The 21674-nt window shown below is 44.3% G+C and overlaps 1 protein-coding gene across 7 annotated transcripts in view; it reads right to left on the reverse strand.

Moving 5' to 3' along the window:
* Positions 1-1496: 1496 nt before the first annotated feature.
* LOC142908429 (ribonuclease inhibitor-like) overlaps positions 1497-21674 on the reverse strand; it is a 28381-nt gene continuing 8203 nt past the window's right edge. Inside the window, exons 4-10 of one of the 7 annotated variants that reach the window (XR_012931753.1) lie at positions 12223-12285; positions 10324-12002; positions 6985-7071; positions 5236-5371; positions 4399-4485; positions 2768-2851; positions 1497-2164 (exon numbers count right to left, since the gene is read on the reverse strand). Coding sequence is in view for 5 of the 7 variants with exons in the window: in XM_076059124.1 (XP_075915239.1) it covers positions 2083-2164; positions 2768-2851; positions 4399-4485; positions 5236-5319; positions 6985-7071; positions 10324-10763 (864 nt within the window). In the remaining 2 variants the exon portion in view is untranslated. Of the gene's footprint in view, positions 2187-2767; positions 2852-4398; positions 4486-5235; positions 5372-6984; positions 7284-10323; positions 12170-12222; positions 12286-21674 lie in introns of those variants that run through there. The other 6 variants (XM_076059124.1, XM_076059126.1, XM_076059125.1 and 3 more) reach the window with 6 other exon arrangements.

Raw genomic sequence — 21674 nt, forward strand, 5'->3', positions numbered from 1 at the left:
CAATGGCGGCCGGGCGTGTTGGTGCTGGGCACCCACCCCCTCGTGTGCCACAGTGGCGGCCCTCATAGGCACTGCTCGCTAGCAGCACTTGCCCCTACAGTCTTTTACAGGCTATACGGGAGATCTTTGTCTTTGCAGAGTCTACGTGAGTCTAACTCTAAGTGTGTATATATTCATACGCAGACACAAAGGCTCCCCACAGGCTATACACACTCACTCACTCACATACTCACTCACTCACACGCTCACTCGCCCACACACTCACTCACATACTCACTTACACACTCAGTCACTCACACACTCACTCGCCCACATACACTCACAAATTCACACTCAATCACACACTCACTCACTCAATCACACACTCACTCGCCCACAGACACACATTCACCCACTCACACACTCACCCGCACATTCACACTCACACATTCACACTCACACACACATTAACTCACACAAAGTGATTTAGTCACACATTCATTCACACAACAACAACCGCCATTCGCCACTACGTGACGGTGATGTCACCACGACGCTTGTGCCAGGCTATGTGCATGTTAAGGTCACGTGAAGTGGCGAAAGCCTGCTGGGCAGGAGGTCACGGGGCAGACCCAGGTGCCACGGGTCGACTGACTGAGATGAGTGGCCGAAGCACCACCTGTGCCCCCTACTGTGCCAACTTATTCTGCTTTATTCACCCGGCGCTCTGCTCGTTGTTGTGAGCGTCGCTCCTCCCCCTCTCCGTTATTATTGGAGGGCGACTGCCTCCAACTGCCCAGTAGCATCATTCAAGAGCCTCTTCCACAGAGGCTGATCTTGACACCGCTGGTACCAGTCATCGGCAAGTCCACTCAGCTCCACATCTTCCTGTACCATCTCTTCTCTACGTTTCGAAAGCATAGAAAATTGGGCAAATGTATGTGGCCGAGAAGACCTCAGAATTCGTTCAGAGCGACAGACCAGGTAGCTTCCACACAGCATTATGCAACCGATGAAAAGATAATGCTGCACGAATGATTCGGAGTGAGACTTGTGCTGGTTAACCGGAGCCAATCATGAATACACTGCCCAGGTATGGGAAACTCTCCACTCTCTCCACAACTGCCCTATCACCAATTGGGAGTGTCCGATGGTACAAAATACCCAGGCAGGTGCTTAGTTTTGGTGGGGCTGATGGTAAGGCCCCACCTCTTAGCGGAAAGCTGAAGGTTCAGCAGCAGCGCCTTCAACTCCTCCTCTGAGTAAGCAGCAATTACCAGATCATCGGCAATAGGGAGCCATCCCTTGACCACACCTGGGCATTCCTCAGCCTCCCATTGTAGCTGTAGCAGATAGAAGGCTTCAGGAAGTACGTGGTAAAAATAAATGTAAATTAATGTGGGAGCCAGAGGACATGCCTGTCGCACCCGAAGGTGTAGAGGGAATGGCTCCGACTCCCGGCCATGCAGTTTTACCCGGGCGGCAAATAATATGAAATCCTGCAGTCACAAACGCTGTAAGTGAAAATAAGTAATGTAATAATAGGAAGGTGATATTTAAAAAAAAATGGTGTATTTGAACGTGAGTTCACACAATAACAAAGAAGATATTTAACGTGAGTTGACACAAGAATGAAGATGAAAGCAATGGGCAAGTTATGAGCAAAACATATTAGGTGTACGATTTGTATGGTGTGTATGGCATTGTGACAAATGCAACATTTATGAAAATGTTTGTAGCTACGTGACATAACAGGTGAGCTGCCAGACCATTGAAAATAACCCCCTGCCTCGCAACCCTCCGCATTCCCCCTGCCACCCCTCCCCCACGAGCCCCAACATCGATTCCCTACACAACATTCATAAATACAGTTACACATCATCGGAATCACCACGCTCATCAGAATATCGGAGCCGCGTTCACCCTTGGCTTCGTGTGGGGTTCACAGAGAGAGAAAGCTCCCCGCTCATTGTCGTCTCAGTCAGGCTCAGAGTCAGTGCCGGTAATCGGAGCTGTTGAGGTGAAATGCGCCGGGCTGCTGTGCGAGTTGCACGTGGGGCAGCTTCGTCTGTTGCAGGGCCAGCGTCGCTTCTCCGCTTAAATCTACAAATGCAGGCCTCCTCTGTGAATCCATTTGCTCCTCAGCTCCTTCTTCCCCTCCTCACTGAAGTCATTGACATCCACCCTGCAACAGAGAGAGGTTCACGCTAACATGGGTTCACACGGAGTCTCAGGCAGCTCCTCACAGTTCGAGACCCATGCAGCCCCCACAACAACCATTCTGGATGAAGGTCTCCCCATGCCATGAGCGCTGCTTTACAATACTTCACCATGCAGGTCATTGCAGGTCTGTGATGGCAAGGACTGCAGATCTAGGATCGTAGTACTGTCCAACGGTGGATTGTGCTGCACACTGCAGTCTGTTGCCCACAACTTAGCTCTGCTGCCTATAACGCCTGTGGTTATGTGCGGTGGTCACCCATCTAAGCACTATACAGCCTTTAACATGCTTATCTTGCAGATTTAAGATCAGGCACATTCCCAGTCGTTTGGTCATGCTCCTTGGTCTGATAATGAATATTAAATGCACTGGAGTACACTCCACTACTAATCCCACTTCTGGCAATGGCTCATGTTGATAGCACACAAACGTGCTGTCAAGGTCCTTTGCACAAAACGTTGCCTTTTCCATGTTTTATTCTGCTAACGCCACAGTGTTACTGACGAATATAAGTTGTTTTGTCTGTAGCAGTCAGAGCGCGTATGAGACACGAGCAGCTTAACTTACCTGAGCTCCCTCAATGCTTTGTTGGTGATTATGATGTCATGAAGAGCTGGGATCGATTTGTCCGTCAGTGAGCAGTACTGCAGACTACAGGGAGAGAAGAGGCACTGAGTGAGGTGAAACTGGAAAATAAAAAGTGTACACACACACAAGATATGGAGAGGGTGGAAATCTCATAGAATCAGCTAAACAGAGGGAGTAATCATTTCGGACCCAGGAACGCAACCCTATTTGTCTATTATTTGTTTAATGCGGCTTTGTCCAAAATGGCATTTTACAGGAATGTAACCCACCGCATTTGGCGACGTCTGCAATATGTTGTATTAAAAATCGCGTTTGTCCATGAAAGGCCACTAGATATAGGCAGAGGAGCCAAAATCTAAATCTGAATATTAATTAAGAATGGAGAATCCGAAAAGCTGAAAAGCTCTTTTTCACAGATGTCCACGCTACGCATCACGAGGCAAAGGCTGGTTTAAACTGTATATTGGGTAAGGTTAAAATAATGTTCAAATGTATAGGGCTGGCATATAAGACCCATTGGTGATTTATGGCTTTAATAAGAGTTAGGTTGTGGTGTTATTAATGTAAACGTGTGGGTGGGCAATTATGTCAAGATTGCAGCGATTCATTATATAAAATTCTTAATTGTAATCTATGCCGTTAAATACAGATGATCATTGATTATATCCAGAGCATGCCGATCTGGCTTCCAACATCCGGTGAAACCGGTAAAACCGCTCCAAAGGCTGTACCAGTCCGGCGATCGGCACCATGTGCGTGACAAAACAAGTAGCTATGCTTTATTTCCGTGTCAAATAATATATACCGTACATTAAACACTACATACAACAACTTAAATAATTAAAATAATGCACATATATAAATGTTTCATGACTAACAACTACAATCATAGAAACAGAAAATATAAAGTGCGATCTGGCGAAAATTGAGTGCAATTCGGCATTCACCAGAGCACCGGTATGAAGGCTGAATCAGTCCAACGATTGACAAACAAAAGTTATTGTCAAACACAAGTTGTTGTCAAACACAAGTTGTTTAACAAGAGTGTAGTATGCACATCACCCCATGCAGAGTCTTCGATATTGGAGTGGTGAGTGCGGTACAGTAAATAGTCACTTTTTACAGCAGGATATTCATTTTGTCTTTGTATATTTATTGAAGCGATTTTTACATCGCAAACTATTTAATGACACTAAATATATACAGAACACCTAAAAATATAATCTTATTCAAGAATATGCAAAAATCCATTTTTAATGTGATTATCTGGTGTTTTTTTAAAAACCGGCTGCCAGATAATCGATGATCTCCTGTCTTAACATAATATTGTATTAACATAATATTAACATAATTTGAAACAATATCATTGGTTAGAGTAGGTAATGTGACAATTGTAATTGTATTGTTATTTAATAGTGGTTAAAAGTGCTATAATAAGTGTGGTTAATAACTTAATTGACGAGTGCATAAAAACAGCAAGTTATAATAGACGTTAAAATAAAACATTATTATGCTGTACTGAGTATCTTTGTGTTTTGTGTCTATATGTGTGTATATATTTGTTTAGGTGTACTTATATATAAGTGTGGGTGCATCAGGACACTACTCACTCTAACGTCTCCAAACTCCCTTCTCTCCCCAACATCCCGTCCGCCAAAAGTCGGAGACCGCTGTCTCTGATCTTGTTGCCACTCAGCCTAAACCCGGGTGGACGGGAGAAGGGGCAGCGCTGACTTAATGAGCCCATGGTAACCGCGGAGTCAAACACGCGGTGAGTGAGGGACACTCACAATGGCGGTGCACGTGACCAGAGCACACACGTTCATGAGCAAAGATGCTCATTGTTTCATGCTTCTGCGTTAAACATTTTATATATAATAGGTGGCATTCACAAACATCAGTTTACTCACGATCATCCATTCAATTATACTGCACTGTACCTTTTAATATGAAAAGTGTTTGTGTTTATAGAAACACAAAGTTACAGCAGAGGATCACACAAGTACATTTTCATCGAGGAACACAGGGAGATGTTTACAATTAATTAATGTATCTGCTAACAGTATGAATATTATATGCTTAGTTCTTTCGGTAAAGTCACGTTGAAGGGAAACAATAAAATAATACAATATATAAAACAATAAATATATTTTATTATTTTATTATTATGTTTCCCTTCAACGTGACTTTACTGAAAGAACTAAGAATATGAATTACTGCAGTCACGAAAGCTTTAAATAAAAAAGTATGAATATTGCTTTAGCCTATGTGTTAAATTAAACAAATGTGTTAAGATTACAGTAAAACATTTTGCAAGTGGACTTGATTAAGCAGGACAGCAAGATAAAATGTGTTCACATTTAAATGTTTACTTCACGACGCGTTGCACCAATAATCGGCACAGTTTGTGAACAGAGCACATGTGAGAAACGAACAGCAAAGCTTACTCGAGAATCTTCAATCCTGTGTTGGCCTTGAGGATGACACTGAGAGAGGAACCCGACTTGTCCGTCAGTGAACACTGATACAGACTGCAGGAAGAGAAGAGGTGGCTAGTCGGGGCAGAGGGGATGGGTGGAAGGTCTGGGTACAGAGTGGGGGATGGTGAGGGGTGGTGGTGGTGGTTGATGGGACAGTGGTTGAGGGTCGTGTTTGTGGAGGCTGTGCACAAATTCACCTCATGTCAAGTTTAATAGGAGCTTGCAAATAGCAACTGCTGTTTAGGTTTTTGGGTTTAACGTGATGTGTGTGAATGTCTACTATGTGTATATTTGCATTAGTCCATATCTACGCATGTTGGTACTTGTGTATCATAGTGCATGCATATTTGTGTTGTATGCACATGGGAAGTAGTGGTGCAGTGGTTAGCACAGTGAGCCACAAACCTGGTTCGATTGCCGCTCATGGCTAACTTCATTGATGAATATCTAAAACGGCCGTGGACCTCACCTAGGTCGACTCAGCCTTAAATTACTACCTGGTGTAGTAAGTAAACATCAGTTGGCTGAGTGTGGTGCTGGCCTCCCAACCCCTCATGTGCCGTTCTGGCCTTAATTAGGTGTTCCCGAACAGGTTATGACCGAAAAGTCTGCTAAAGGCTCTCTGTAGAATCTCTGTGTATGTATATATAGATCAAATACTCATGATTTACTTTCGATATTGCATCATCCTATAAGCGGTTACATCTAAAAACGTTTAATTGATCATCTCATCACAATGTAATTGAAAGGACACCCCCAGTGGCAACGGTCTGAGCACAAGGTAACTTAGCACATGGCCTGCATATCGGCATTTCCACTACAACACTTCCCATATCCTCTCATTCCTAATTTCCTCAGAAGATCCTCCCATTTCCACGTCAAATAATATATACAGTACATTATACACTACATACAACTTAAACAATGAAAATATTGCACTTATATACATTTTTCATGACTAATAACTAGTCACAGAAACAGAAAATATACAGCGCGATCCGCCGAAAATTGCGTGCAATTCGGCATTCACCAGAGCACCGATCTGAATCAGTCTGACGATTGTCAAACACAAGTTGTTGTTGTCAAACACAAGTTGTTGTTGTCAAACACAAGTTGTTCTCAAACACAAGTTGTCAAACACAAGTTGTTGTCAAACACAGGTTGTTGAACAATATCTTAGTACGCACATCACCCCATGCAGAGTCTCCGATATTGGAGTGGTGAGTGCGGTACAGTAAATAGTAACTTTTTACAGCAGAATATTAATTTTGTCTTTGTATATTTAGTTAAGCGATTTTTTTTTCGCAAACTATTTAATAACACTAAATATACAGAGCACCTAAAAATATAATCTTATTTAAGAATATGCAAAAATAATCCATTTTAAATAATTATGCGGTTATCTGGTGTTTTTGAAATTCCGACTACCGGATAATCGACGATCTACTGTATTACCATAATATAATTTGAAACAATATCATTGGTTAGAGTAGGTAATGTGATAATTGTAATTGTATTGTTAATAGTGGTTAAAAGTGCTGTAATAAGTGTGGCTAATAACTTATTTGACGAGTGCATAAAAACAAAGTTATAATAGACGTTAAAATACAACATTATTATGTTATACTGAGTATCTTTGTGTTTTGTGTCTGTATGTGTGTGTATATTTGTTTAGGTGTGCTTATATTAGTGTGTGTGCATCAGGACATTACTCACACTAACGTCTCCAAACTCCCTTCTCTCCCCAACATCCCGTCCGCTAAAAGTCGGAGGCCGCTGTCTCTGATCTCGTTCTCACTCAGCCTAAACCCGGGTGGACGGGAGAAGGGACAGCGCTGACTCACTGAGCCCACGGGAACCGCGGAGTCAAACACGCGGTGAGTGAGGGACACTCACAATGGCGGTGCACGTGACCAGAGCACACACGTTCATGAGCAAAGCTGCTCATTGTTTCATGTATAACACAGAAGCATATGATATTTGTGGCATTCACAAATATTTTACTTTTCGATTTAAAGCTTTCGTGACTGCAATGATTCATCTTCTTTGGTTCTTTCGGTAAAGTCACGTAGAATGAGAATAAAATAATAAATTGATAAAATAAAATAACACAATATTTTTTATTGTGTTATTTTTATTGTGTTATTTTATTTTATCAATTCATTATTTTATTCTCATTCTACGTGACTTTACCGAAAGAACCAAAGAAGAAGAGAAATATTTTACTCACAACCATCCATTCATTTATACTGCACTGTACCTTTATAATCTGAAACGTGTTTGTGTTTACAAGGGTCTTGTTTTGCAAGACCTCCTCTACAAAAAAAAACAAAGATCCCCCGTGTAGCCTTAACAGACTGTAGGGGCAAGTGCTGTTAGCGAGCACCTACTGTATGAAGGCCAGAACGGCACACGAGGGGGTGGGTGGCTAGCACCACGCCCGACCGCCTTTGTCTCCCCAGTGATGATGTTTACACACCGCACCAGGTACTCATTTGAGGCCGAGTCGACCTAGAGGGAGGCCTAGGTCCGGTTCAGATAATTGGCACCGGTGTTGGCCGTGAGCGGGAATCGAACCCGGGATGCCGGGTTCATAGCCCAGCGTCGCGCTAATCACGACACTACCGCTCCTCGTCTACACACCTACATACACACACACAGGAACTAAAGTAAATAACTCATGAAATAAACTTGAAATTAAAACCAGCAATAGAAACATGGGAATATATAGTTCTCAGCATAGAAAACAAGCAATTACGTAATGCTACAAAAGGAAAATAATTACGTAATGATATAAAAAAAATACCTTAATTCTGTGAAGCTCGGGCTCGGTGAAGGCGTTTTGGTTTAGGCGGGGCTTAAGCCTCGCTCCGCAGGAGACGACCGCAACCTCAACGCGCTGCACTAGTTGTACTTATGTAATTAACGCTACCATTTCCACACGTTGAATTTTATTACACGATTCATGGGAGCATTTCTGTAAATTCGGATTTCCGTAAATCTGGGACTGCCTGCACATACATGCGTATATTAACTAATTTGTCCATGGTGCACTCAGATCACTGGACGAATTGCGCTTCATGAATGTGAATCCTTATTATATGAAGATTGCTTGCATTCATTTTAATGTAAAAAATACTGTCGCATTAAAACTGCAGACTCAAACAGGGGTGTGTAAAAGTGTGTGTGAGTGTGTAGTAACGTGCACGTATTCGTGTATATGCATATTAGTGTATATGTACATGTGAGTGAGTGTGTGTATATTCATATATGAGTGTGTACATTAGTGTACATGTAAGATCTAATAAATCTGAAAATCTAAATAGGCACGAGCCTGGATGGTGCTTCTACCCATGACTAACATGCATTACAACAGGTGTTGTAGCCTGCGGAGCTGCGTTATGGCAATGGAACAACATTCATCTCTATGCTCTACACCAACCCACACTGACAAGATTGGTGATGTATGGTCAAATAACCCCCAAGACCTGCATGGTGTGGGAGTGCCTTATCCAGCAGTGGAGTGACCAAAGGCTGCATGCACTGTGTACGTTTGTGTGTGTACATGTCTGTGTGTATATACGAGTGTCTTTGATTGTGTTTAGGGGAATGGTGGGAAAGTTGTTGGCACATTACATTACGAACTAAGTGACCTGGGTTTAATATCTGTAAACAGCATCAGTGGTGAGTGATAAAAGAAAATCTAGGGTGACTCAGCCTTAAATGAGTACCTGGTATGTTGTGTAAACATCAGCAATGGGGAGAAAAAGACAGCCAAGGACGGTGCTGGTCAGGGAAGTGCGATCAGCACTTGCCTCAAAAGTGTGTGCAGGCTCCACGGGGAGATTGTCTTTGTGCTCTAAAGTGCAGTGTAATAGTGTGTGCTTGTTCCCTGTCACTGGCTTCACTTTCCCCACCAGTTTATATGGGCTACTTGGGGGATCTTTGTCTCTTTAATACGTTACAACTAAGATTAACACCCATTACCAATCAGCTGTCTCTGTAGTGGTGAGCACAATCACTGACCATGATCCACTGTGAACTAGGGGCTTGAATCGGACACGTGGATCAAACCGTTACCCTCACTCTCCACCGCAGAGTCGCTATCAGGGCTACATTTTCTCAGTGTGGCCTACGGTCACCTCACTTCCTGCACATAGTGTGAGGGCTATCATTATCGCGAATTAAATGTTGCTTAAGATGATGGAAAACTTTACAGCATCCATGCATATGCATAACTTTTTTTCCTTTTGTACTTTAATGTACAGTGAGTGCAGCATTCACTGTGGACCCACCTACTCACTGTACATTTACTCACCCACTCACACTAATTCACTCATTCACCAACCCACTCACACACTAATTCACTCATTCACCAACCCACTCACACACCACTGACCCACCAACTCGCTCACATCCTCACTTAACTCCACATATTCACTCATCGATCCACCCACCAAGTCACCCACCAACTCAAGCAGGCACGCACTCACTCACCGAACCTTATCCCTCAGTGGATGAGTGGGAGTGGGTATGCAGCTGAAGAGTGAAGGTATGGGCAAGGGTGGGGGATGAGTTATGGAAAAAGTGAAGGCAGGAGCAGATTGGGGGGTTAATGGTAGGTATCAGGGGAGGGGTGAGCGTGGCGTGCGGGGAGAGGAGTGAAGTGAGTGAGGACAATGATGGCAGTGGCAAGGGGAAGAATTTGTCAAAATTTGTGTTCATGCTTGGGCTACGCAAGACCGAGTGTTTACGTGAGAATGGAGTTACATTGTACTGTGTGCACAGTTACTAAGTGAGGATTCTTATAGACAAAGATCTGCTGTATAGCTTTAACAGACTGCTGGGGAAAGTGCTGTTAGGGAGCACCTATGAAGGCCGGCATGGCATATGATGGAGTGGGTGGCCAGTATCACGCCCCGGCTGCTTTTGTCTCCCGAGTAGCGATGCTTTACACACCGCACCTGGTACTCAATTGAAACTAAGTTGATATCACACACACACACATGCACACACAATTTGTGAAGTAGAGAAGGCGAGGTGTGCAAGTCTTACAGTAGCTTTTTACATCTGTGCAGTCCAGGCTGAAGTCTCTTCATTTCCTCGGTGCCAATGTCCCAGCCCGACAGATTGAGTGTCTCCACAGGTTCTTCTCGCTGCAACAGGATCCAGGAGATGGCAGAGCAGTCTGGCAGGGACAGCCTTGTGAATGACAGGTCTATCTCAGTCATGGACCGAGTGGCATCACTCAGGGACTTGCGGTCATGCAGCTCGTGCAAGCAGTGCAGGAGAGTGATGAGCCTGTGTCTGTCAACATTCTGAGTCTCCATGCTGTGATTGAGCCACTCGATTATTTCCTTTTGAGAATCAGCAGATGGAGGATCCAAGATACCCTCAAAAAACTTCCATGGAGTGCTTGATGCTAGTCCACAAAAAAAAACTCTGAAACACATCAAACCTCCCATCTTTGCTGTCTTTAATAGCCTTGATGACATCACTCACTGGCCGTGTTGAATGTGACAGATGCACGGCTATCGCTGCAAAAAATTTCTGCATTGTCAAGTGTGAAAATGAATAACAACTCCCTTGTTGAATGCCCTCACATGTGAACACTTTGTTGATGAATGTACTTCCTAGTTCAGAAGAACTAACAAAACACTCTTCTAGATCTTTTTGGCTGAACATCTGGATGTTTTGCTGAACCCCCTTCAGAGCCATATTGGCAAGAGACTTCCTTGGTTCCGCGGCTGCCACGTCCATGGTGTTTTATGAGCCCACACACGTATTGCGTGAAGAGGTCAGTCATTGATTTGAGGATAATCTCAGAATGATCAGACTTTTGTAAATGTTCCTTCAGTGTAATGGCTGCTATATGGCAGAATGAAGGGTTCTGGGACAATGTATTCACCGTTTCATTTTCCTGCAGGAGCTTGAGTGCCCTTTCTGCTAGACTCCTGTCTTGGTAAAATTTGTTTAAGAATGATAGTTTATCGTCATTGGAAAACCCAGTGATTTCAACAGCTCGATCAACATTCACTTCACTCAGCTGCTCCATGGCAATGGGTCTGGTCGTTATCAAGACCGAGGCCTTGGGCAAGAGATTTCCATTCACTAGGGCAGCAATGATGGCTTCTACTGTTGCCGTCTTACGTGGATCAGTGCAAGTATTGGCATAGTGAAGGCGCTTTCCAAACTCGTCCAACCCATCCATAACAAAAAGGGTTCTCTCTTGGTTTGTGAAAACCTCATCCGCTTTGTTTCCCAAACATGAGTGGATCACAGAAAACAGCTCTGCGAGTGACACCTCTCCAACATCATTTATCTCCCTGAACGTGATGAGCACAATGTGCTCAAAGCGTTGTGCAAACACTCTCTCACCTGACAGAAGGCTGTGCACAATGAATTTGCTCAACATGGTTTTACCGCTGCCTGGAGTCCCCACCACAATAACCAGTCGAGGGTGTGTTTTTTTTTTCCAATGGAACTGATGGGATCAAAGAGCTTCTTGTAAGTCATCCCTTCTCTATGTGCTCTCTCCATCGGCTCCTTGTGCTGTTTGCCTCTCGCTAGTAACTCGTGCTCCTTGGTTTCTTGATGGCGGTAGTAGGGAACCAGAATTGGCTTCACCATCCTCTCCAGCAAAAACACTGCAGGTTCTCCAGGTCGTGCGTCGTAGGTTCGTGTTAATGATGTCAGCTTCAGCAAGAATTCTCTGAAATCCTCACCAGGGTTATCTAAATTAAACAGATATTATTTAGCAAACAAATTAGTTTCATTTATACTAAAAAACATTCCTATAGCAGAAAAATATAATTAAATAAACTATGTAATTAAAAAAAGCGTAGCGAATTCGTTCACTATGGATAATGCAGCAACATCATGTACATCACGAATTATTGCGTGGAAGTTTTCACGAAGCGTATTCTACAAATGCATTTTTTATAAACACTGTACCTTTGTAAAATATATTTTTTATCATGACAAAAATGTTCCAAACACTTGTCTTGTTTGTTTTGCCTGTGAAAAGAGAGTACCACCACATTTAGCATTACGATGTACATCAGCATTATCAAAAACGAATTCCATCAATTTGGGTGTAAATTTCAATCCTGCCTTGTCCTACAATTATTGATTTTTGTTGTTTAGGATGTTGAATTTAACTTTTTATATTTTACTAGTATTGGGGCTGTGTTTCCTCTCCCATCTCAAGCTGGCCTATATCACGTAGCACGGGGGCTACACTGTGGTGGAGGAGTGCAGTACACCAGGCACGGTCCTCTGCAGGTAGAGAAGATGCAGTGTTTGCTAACTGGCGGAGCCAGTTGTGGGGAGGGGGGGGGGTGGCACGTGCCTCCCCTGATCCGATCGAAATCCTTAATTTCGATCGATAAATCGGCATTTTGCGATCGCCACTGTGTAGCATATTACTATGTGCCAGAGACTCTATGAGATGATTGGACAATAGTCTGAGTCCATAATTGGCAATAAGTAACGGCAAAGCAGTTATAAGTGATTCACATAAGTGTACGCAGTTGTGTATACAGTGCACGACTTCCCTGAAGGGACACCTTCAGCGAGCGCGATGCCGATCACACACGGTTCGAATTCGACCCTCGATCGTTGGCTGCGCCATCGCCGCACACGCGTCGAATAAAAAGCAAGGGACAAGTCCTTACGTAATAACAACTCCTAGAAAAAAGATTATTGCTGGAGGAGTTACCCCCCTACCTGAAAATCCTGGCTCCGCCATTGTGCTTGCACCTCCACAATAACAGCCACATAAATCACAGAACTCGTAGCATCCCACGTGATGCATCGTAGGTTCACTTGAACTTCAACTAACCTGGCTACTGCATCATCAGCAAGCACTGTGGCATCCCCTAGATTGGGGAGAGTGGAGATTTCCCTAATGACAGATTTGCTCGACATCTTTCATCACAGCTTTTCAAGTTAACATCTAACTCGATGGCTCATAACTTTGATGGTGTTATTTTAATCTCTCCGTAATCTCTCCATAATAAAATACTTGGAGTCATGAGTTAGAGTGGACTTTTTACAAACGATGAGGGCTTAAATATTGACATTTTATTTGGAGGAAGTTTAAACCAATTCAAGTCAGGGTGTAAGAGGAAAGTAGGTTCCGTTATATGAGTCAATGGCAATATAAGGCTGGGTGTCATTAGAAATAGCAGTGATAGTCGATAATAAAAACATATTTTTTCTCAAAACGAGGAGATTGTACTGAGAAGAAAAGATGGCACAGGACTGTGCCATGTGGAACACCACAGAATTAGGGCTTCTGAACAGAAGACAGTGCTTGCATGGAAAAATATTAATCAATTCCAGGGGTTGAAGCAGAACCAGGAAATAAGTTTGTCAGACAACACTTGCATCGCCATGAAGATTCAAGAGGATGGAGTGGTGTCAAAAGCAGCCCAAAGGTCAAGAACTAGAAGCAGCATCCATAGTTTAACAGAAATGGTCATTTGCCCTGCATAGGGGAACAGTTTCAATGACATGGCCTTGGTGGAATCCAGATTGTACCAAGTCATGGAGACCATGGCAGCAGATGGGTTTGCTGCCATTGCTAAACATCTTGGGCTTGACACTTGAAAGAGAGCTTCATAGGTCATTACATTATTACAGCTTAAATACCATGTCTGTGTCTGAAGAGGAGGTAGAAAATCACCATGTTAACGTTTTTTCCAAGGAAAGGGAGGTGTGGGATATGACGAATTAATGAATGTTGGGGTCCAGTGTGGATGTAAGTTTTTGATATTTACACACATTTTCATTATCCATCTATCCTTTCCTCCCAATTGCTGATAAATTGTAGTTTCCCTGCTATGGAATGGAATATTAATGTCCTCCTTCTGAGAGGAATGTTGTCATGCAAGGGTGGTGCAGTTTGCTAATATTAAATGACAATCTCAGTTCAAAGCAATTCCTTCACCTAAACTTGCCAGAGACATGTGAATGGCTATGTGAAGTTTAGCATCACTCATGAGAAGCTGCTCCAGGGATGGCTTTACCCGCAGTTCTGCTCAGATCGACACCGATCACGTTGAGCTGCTGCTCATGCTGTGAGATCCACTGATCCAAGAGAGGGATCTCGGATCTCAGTCGCACGAGCACATCTTCAAGAAATATCATGCAGACTTGTTCTCCCTTTATGAGCACCAGGTTAACCAGACGCCGTGTTTGCACAACGGGGTCATTCTCGCTGTTAAGAGACGTGTATTCACTGTCCAGGACTATCCCTGTTTGATAGGAATGGTCAAGCACTTCTGAAGACTTCGCCTGGAGGTATTTCTGCAGATTCACTTTGTTGGTTTTAATGATCTCATATGCAGGATATTTTGATGCCATCACGACAAATGCATCGAGTCACCTGAAGAAAATGAAAACAAACCACGTGTCACCTGTAAGCATAGTCGTGTAATTTTATCCAGGTACAGGGAAGAATAATTATAAAAAAATAAAATGTTGCTACTAAAATCTGAGAGGTCTCGGTTAGGTACAATTGTGACTTTAGGTATTTGATTGTGAATACACTGACTTATTTAAATTGTAATGAAAGCTCAAAATTGTTATTGGAATATATATAAATACATAAAATTGCATCAAAACACTTTAGGCATCTCAAAACACTCTTCAGTGCAAGTATTTGAACATTCACATCAACACAACACTACGATAAAAAAAGTAAAATGTGAACCTAATTCAAAACGCCACACAGTTTTAGCAGATTAAGCAGCTGCGTGACACCACGTGCTCACTGCCTCGACCATCGTGATGCCACGCAGACGGCAAATTGCGTTGTAATGTGCAATGATCGGGATAGCGTCACCTCTAGTTGAGTGACGATTAGAGGGTGGGAGCCAGGTTTGATCTTGGGTAGTCCCTATGTAGTGGGCACTCCCATGCTCTCAATGTATGGGTAGAGGGTGCTCTGAGGTTGTCTAGCAGTGGTATGACGTCACATACCGCGCTCCCAGCAGCGGCTGGCGGGGCCGTTTGTGAGGGGGCCGGGGGAGCCGACAGATTGAGCCAGGGGGCCGACGGGGCCGGGGGAACCGGTGGGGGGGGGGCGATGGAGCCGGGGGGAGGGGGGGGCGACAGCGCGAGCAGAGGGAGCCGACACTGACTTTCTCATACATCATACACTGACTCACTCACACATCATGCACTGACTCACTCACACAGCATGCACTGACTCGCTCACACATCATGCACTGACTCGCTCACACATCATGCACTGACTCGCTCATCATGCGCTTACTCACTCACACATCATACACTCGCACAACCACTGACCCATTCACTCATCATACATAGGTTCATTCATCGTGTGCTGGTTCACTCGCACATCATACACTCACTCTGCCGCTGACTCGCTCACACATCATACACTGACTCACTCATCATGCGCTGACTAACACATTGTGCGCTGACTCACACATCATATACTCACTCAACCTAATACTGACTCAATCATCATACGCTGACTCGCACATCATACGTTGACTCGCACATCATACACTCACTCACGCTGCTGCTGACTCACTCACACATCATACACTGGGAGTGTCGTGCTGCCAGCTATGGCTGCAGGTTTTGTCGTACATGTTATGTATATCGTTTATTGTTAATTTTAAAATCACAGTTCCTATGATTACTGCTGTTACATTGTTTTTGTAGCTTTATTTTGGTCTGGTTGTGGTTTAATAGTTTTCTGCAATGTAGATTCATATTTTGTTTGTTGCGGTTGCACCCGACTTAAGAGCCGCATGGCTCACAGGGCTATACCTAATAAATTAAACTTGAATACGCTTCACAGAAATGAGTAAACATGCCCTTTTGTGGAGGTAGTGTGTTTGTGTGGGGAAGCCAAAACTTAAAGTACACACATGAGGCAGCGTCAATGTTACTGTAATGTTCATTATGTTAAATAAATCACTTATACAGGACAGCAGTGGTCCAGGTGTCTGTGCAACCACCTTCCTATGCCTTTGAATCTCCACTTGCACTGTCTCTTAGGAATCCTTCAAAATGAGCGGCACGTTACATCATCAGCAGCCATTGTCTCTCTACCGCTGGATGAACGCCCTATATTTGTTTAACATGAGAAATTAATGAAAAAAATTCTTCATTTAACATATTTTATTAGTATCAATAATAATGAAGCATCTGGTCAGTGAGTATGCACCACGTGCATTTACAACAGCATGCAGAGCATGAGACTATAACGAGTTTTGTACATCATGTTTGTAAACCCAAGTAATCCATTCTTTAATATGAGATATTTATACATTTAACTCTTTGTGCATTGAGCTGTGTGTATTGCATTGCTGCAAACTAAATATCTATACTGTACATATACAGGCCGGTCTGACTTAACCAGCGTTCTTTCTACAAGAATGTGCTATAACAAGCAATATTAATTTATCCCTGGGGTGTCATAATATACGTATGATTTTATGAGTAGTCAAATAGTAGGAGGAGATAATGCAATAGGGAGAAGGGGGTGAGGGCGTGGGCTCAGTCGCTTTTTCTCTCATACAGAACACATCTCCACAGGAAATGAAAAAAATAACACCTGGCAAATGGACATACATTGATGTTTACGCCCAAGGCGCAACAACTCTGTTGGTTTCACTATCGTGCAGCTCCACGCTACACACAGCAGACGCGTGCTCCCTACAGAGGATAAACTGTCGAGCGTCTTCTACGCCGACAGCACGAGCTTCAACACAAACATCCCCCATGTAGCTCCACAGACTGGTGGGTCAAGTGCTGTTAGTGAGCCCCTTTGAAGACCCGCACGCAAAGTGGGGTAGAAATGGCCAGCACCACACCTGGCCACGTTTGTCTCATAGGTTATACTGATTACCCATTGCACCAGGCACTCATTTAATGCAGACACAACCTAGAGGACCCAAAACCAGTGTAGATATCACGTGCTATTGATAACTGTGGCTGAGTTTGTTGTGCAGCATGGCTCGCCACAAACACACATAGGCGATGTACACAAACATACAAGATACAAATGAGAAAAATCTCCCATATCGTTTTTTACATTATTGGGATTAGTTCTGCTAGCGAGCACCTAAGAAGGCCAGTACGGCACATGAAGGGGTGGGTACATAAACACAATAACAATAAAAGCCATTCGCCACTCAAAATTGGTGATGTCAACAAAGTGTTTCTGCCAGGCTAAGTGCACATTGAGGTCATGTGGACTGTCGAAGGCTCATGGGCAGGAGGTTACAGGATAGATAAAGGTGTCATGGGTTGAGTGACAGGGATGACTGGCAGATCTACCACCTGTGCTCCCTACTGTTCCACCTTGCTGCATTTTACTTATTCTGCACTCCGCTCGTTGTTGTGAGCATCACTCCTCCGCCCTCCGTTATTGCTGGAGGCGGACATCCTTCACAAAACTCCTCCAGAGACGATGATCTTGAAACCACTGGTCGAGCTGTTGGCAAGCCCAAACAGCTCCACCATCCTTCTGTTACACAGCAGTCAAACTCTTGCCTATAGCGATAAGCCCCTTATATCTGGACAAACAGAAGCTGTTTGGGTACACAGTGACTGGGCATTTGGGCTACATGACCCAGCCAATGCTGCCTCACCTGCCTTAGTATCTCACTGATGGGCATTTGTCCAGATCATTCAAGGATCTAAGCTGCTCACATAATCTAGTTTGTTAAGCCCACGGTGGATCGTAGACAACTTGAATATGCAAAACCAGTGTGGACGTTCCTTTAAAAGGGATCCAAATTTCTCAAATGTAGAGAAGGGAGGGGATATCTGGCTGAGAAGACCCAGAGCTTTACATGGAGCGACAGGCAATGCAGCATTCACAGTGTGTTACACAGCTGAGATAAGTATGTTCAACCGATTCGGAGCATGACCTCTGCTGCCAAACTGGAGCTAGTCACATGCACCCTTTCCAGGTATGGAAAATTGTTCTGCTCTGTCCAAAACTGCCCCACTGCTCATGGGGAGTGGAGGGATGGGAGAATACGATGACACAATACCCAGGCAGGTGCTTTGTTTTATGTGGGGATGAACGTAAACCCCATTTCTTAGTAGTACTCTCGAAGTTCAACAAAAGCTTCTCCAGCTCATACTGGATATAATTCTTATGGTGGGGATGGTTGTAATGTGGAGGTGGGCAGTGGTAATGCACGCTCCTGTCTAATGAGGAACCAACAGTTTGGGACAATTTCAAGATTATGTAAACAACGCCGCCAAGACCTGCCCAACAACCTGTTGCAATATTGGAAATGAATGGATTAGTGATTAAACGTGGTGTTTAATTGAAAAAAGAACGTAAAAACTGCTACAAGGGCCTAAGAAGGCAATGCAAAACTCAGATCTGGCATGAACAGAGGGGGCCTGATGGAAAAGCTGCAGCAGTTGAACAATAACTCTCAGTCAAATAAAGAATGACTTTGCAAACTTCAGTCAGCTCAGGGGAGCCTACTTCAATATTTCCTGTGCAATTACAAATTCCAGTGGCAAGCTCCTCAGCAGTTGAAGGCAGAAACTAGCATGCTAGAAGTAATTATGCTCCCAAATGCAGAATCGCTCTTCGTCATATCCCTTTGAAGAGCTCATGCAAGCCACAGCAACCAAAGACCCTACACCTTCTGCATTGAGCCATTTGAGTATAAAGTGAGAGGTACCCTAAGAAAAATGAAAGAAATCACTAGTATCCAACACTTGCAATATCAGAGCAGAAATGCTGACACCCAGAGGCTCAACTATCATCACATGGGTGAGTAAGATCTTTTAACACACGTGGAGGGCAGGCTTGAAACCAGCTTTCAATGATGCAGCCTTTTTGGTTGGACTGCAGGCAGTCTTACTCGTGCCGTGTCAGTCATATAAGTTGTTGGACCATACTTATATTTGCCTCAAGCAAGTCTTGACGAACAAAGTGGGGTATAATCTGCTGAGTAGTGTAGTGGAGGCTGTGAAATGAGAAATAATCAATTAGAGTGCCTTTAAAAAGAGCCTCTGTCAAGGTGATGTGCACATCAGTGAGATACAATCATCATTGGGAACAAGGTGGTGTACATTCAGCCTACATTTCTAAAGAGAGAACATACAGTGATGATCACAGGAGAAATCTGTGGATGGTAAGTGACAGGCCCAAATAATTGCATCAAAAGAAAAGGGAATGAGTGACCTCCGAATGAGTAAAGGTTGATTAGAAGTTCCAACAGGAAGCCTTGGTTGCTGGGCGGAGAATGAGTGAAGGGGAGTAAAGCGAGATGGTAGGGACGATATAGGAGAACATTGGGAGGGGAATGAGATGATGGGAGAGGCAAGCAGGAGCGTGTCCATGGTGGAACTTGAAGACAGCAAAGGGGATATTGTGCTTGATGCAGAAATTAATCGGATACCAGTGGAGGGATCAAACACGATCACAGCTTTACCAATTAAAAACCAGGCAACAGAAACAAACATGAGTACAGTATTACCAAAGACAAGACTGTCACACTATATAAAGTCCCACTCATTTCATGGATCGTTATTAAACAAAGGTGTCGCTTTAATCGACATTGTGAACTCGGGATGTTACGGGACAATGAGTCCCATAGGCAACGCCACGGGCTGAAGGGCACAGTGGGGGCTATCACTCCCTCGACTGACTGTGCGCGAGTAACAGACTTCAGCCTCTATTGACGATCTCTGTGAACAGGGAGGTGGAAGCCAATAGAGTTCATGTCAACAACAAAAACCGTGACCTTTAAAGAGACAATGCTCCTGTTAAAATACGATTGACAGTACATTACCATTTTTACATGCTTCAGAGTACTATACCCATTTTAGAAGCAGCGTTGCTTTGTAGATTGATTTTGTTACTGATGGAGATAGTAAAAAAGCATGTGGCAAGATGAGACGTTCATTCGAATCCGTGTTCTCAATGGCCTAGCCCATTGGCATAGCCCCTAGGCTCGAGCACAAGACACTGATACTATTTTACTCAACACCCACCTCTATAACCCCCCTAATCACTCCCCCTCAATCCCGCTATGTCCCCCTCCCCCCATCGCGATGTTATTTATCTTCCAAAAAAACTTCTTCGATAACACCGCTTTGAAATTAAATGTTTATAGTAAGAGACGATTCAGGCAATGGCCCTTTTGTCACAGCACTTCAGTCTCCTCGACTTGTGACATCGGCACCACTCATGAGGAGGCCGCATTTGTTGCACTCCAAGATGGCTTGGTGAACGCCCCTCCCCTCCACTACCCCGACTTTTCCTTGCCGTTTGTCCTTGATACACATGCTAGTAACACTGGCACTGGAGCTGTTCTGTCTCAAGTTGTCAATGGCGTCGAGTGTTATCGCATAAGGAAGCAGAGTGCTGTCTCCGGCTGAACAGCGGTACTGTGTCACACGCTGATAACTGTTAGCTATCGTGTTTTTCTTGCAACAGTATCTTCCATATTTGTATGGGAGAGACTTTGAGGTGCGCTCGGACCACGCAGCGCTGCAGTACGCGCTGCAGGTTGACCAGCCATCTGGCGAACTTTCACGCTGGTTGGAGGTCCTCCAGGACTACTCTTTTCAGGTTACCTATCGCAAAGGCTCCCATCACACGAACACGGACGCCCTGTCGCAATTACCCACGAACGAGAGTTGCGCAAGTTTTTCGGGCTCCGGTCGCTTTAAGCCGCGCAATGAACACTCGCCCCCTACCCTTACGGCATCGGCCGAGGTTGTAACATCTGAGGGGGCTGGGGATCCAGTGGCGCGTGATGCTGTCATTGGATTGGACCACAAAGAATGGGGGCGCCTCCAGGTTGAGGACGCTTCCCTGCTTAAATTGCGATGCCGTGTCAGAGAGACTGATGGGGGCGAGGATCGATGGGGTGTCACCTCTTTCATTCTCAGAGGCGGATTGATCATGCATTGGGACGGAGAGATGCGATGTTCCAACATTGTTGTGCCCACCGCCCTGCGGGGTAAGGTCATTTGGGCGGTGCACGAGCATCTGTTGCACTTGGGTGTGCATAAACTAGCATTGGCCACACGTAAGTCGGATTTCTTCTGGCCTGGCATGGCTGAGGATGCTGCTAATTTGTTGAAGGGGTGTGTGCAGTGCACGCGGTCCGCTCGTGGGAATAAATATTTTCTGGTGGGAGTCGAGTATTTCTCATGATGGCCTGTGGCCTGGCCGCTTCCCAAACAGTTGGCGGCAAAGATCACTGAGGCATTCCTCAATGGCTACGTAATTTTAGTGGCATGGTTGAACATGATCGCCACTAATCATAGCCGGCAGTACTAGCTTGTGTCAGTAGGGAGCAGAGGGGAGGCTGAACCTGCTGGATTAATGATGACGGGCCGTTGGCCAAGGCAATCCCTGGGGGAGCATCGTGACC

The sequence above is a fragment of the Petromyzon marinus genome (assembly GCF_048934315.1).
Source record: "Petromyzon marinus isolate PM22_M1 ecotype Great Lakes invasive population chromosome 84 unlocalized genomic scaffold, UKy_Petmar_22M1.pri1.0 chr84_unloc.3, whole genome shotgun sequence".
NCBI classification, from domain to species: Eukaryota; Metazoa; Chordata; class Hyperoartia; order Petromyzontiformes; family Petromyzontidae; genus Petromyzon; species Petromyzon marinus.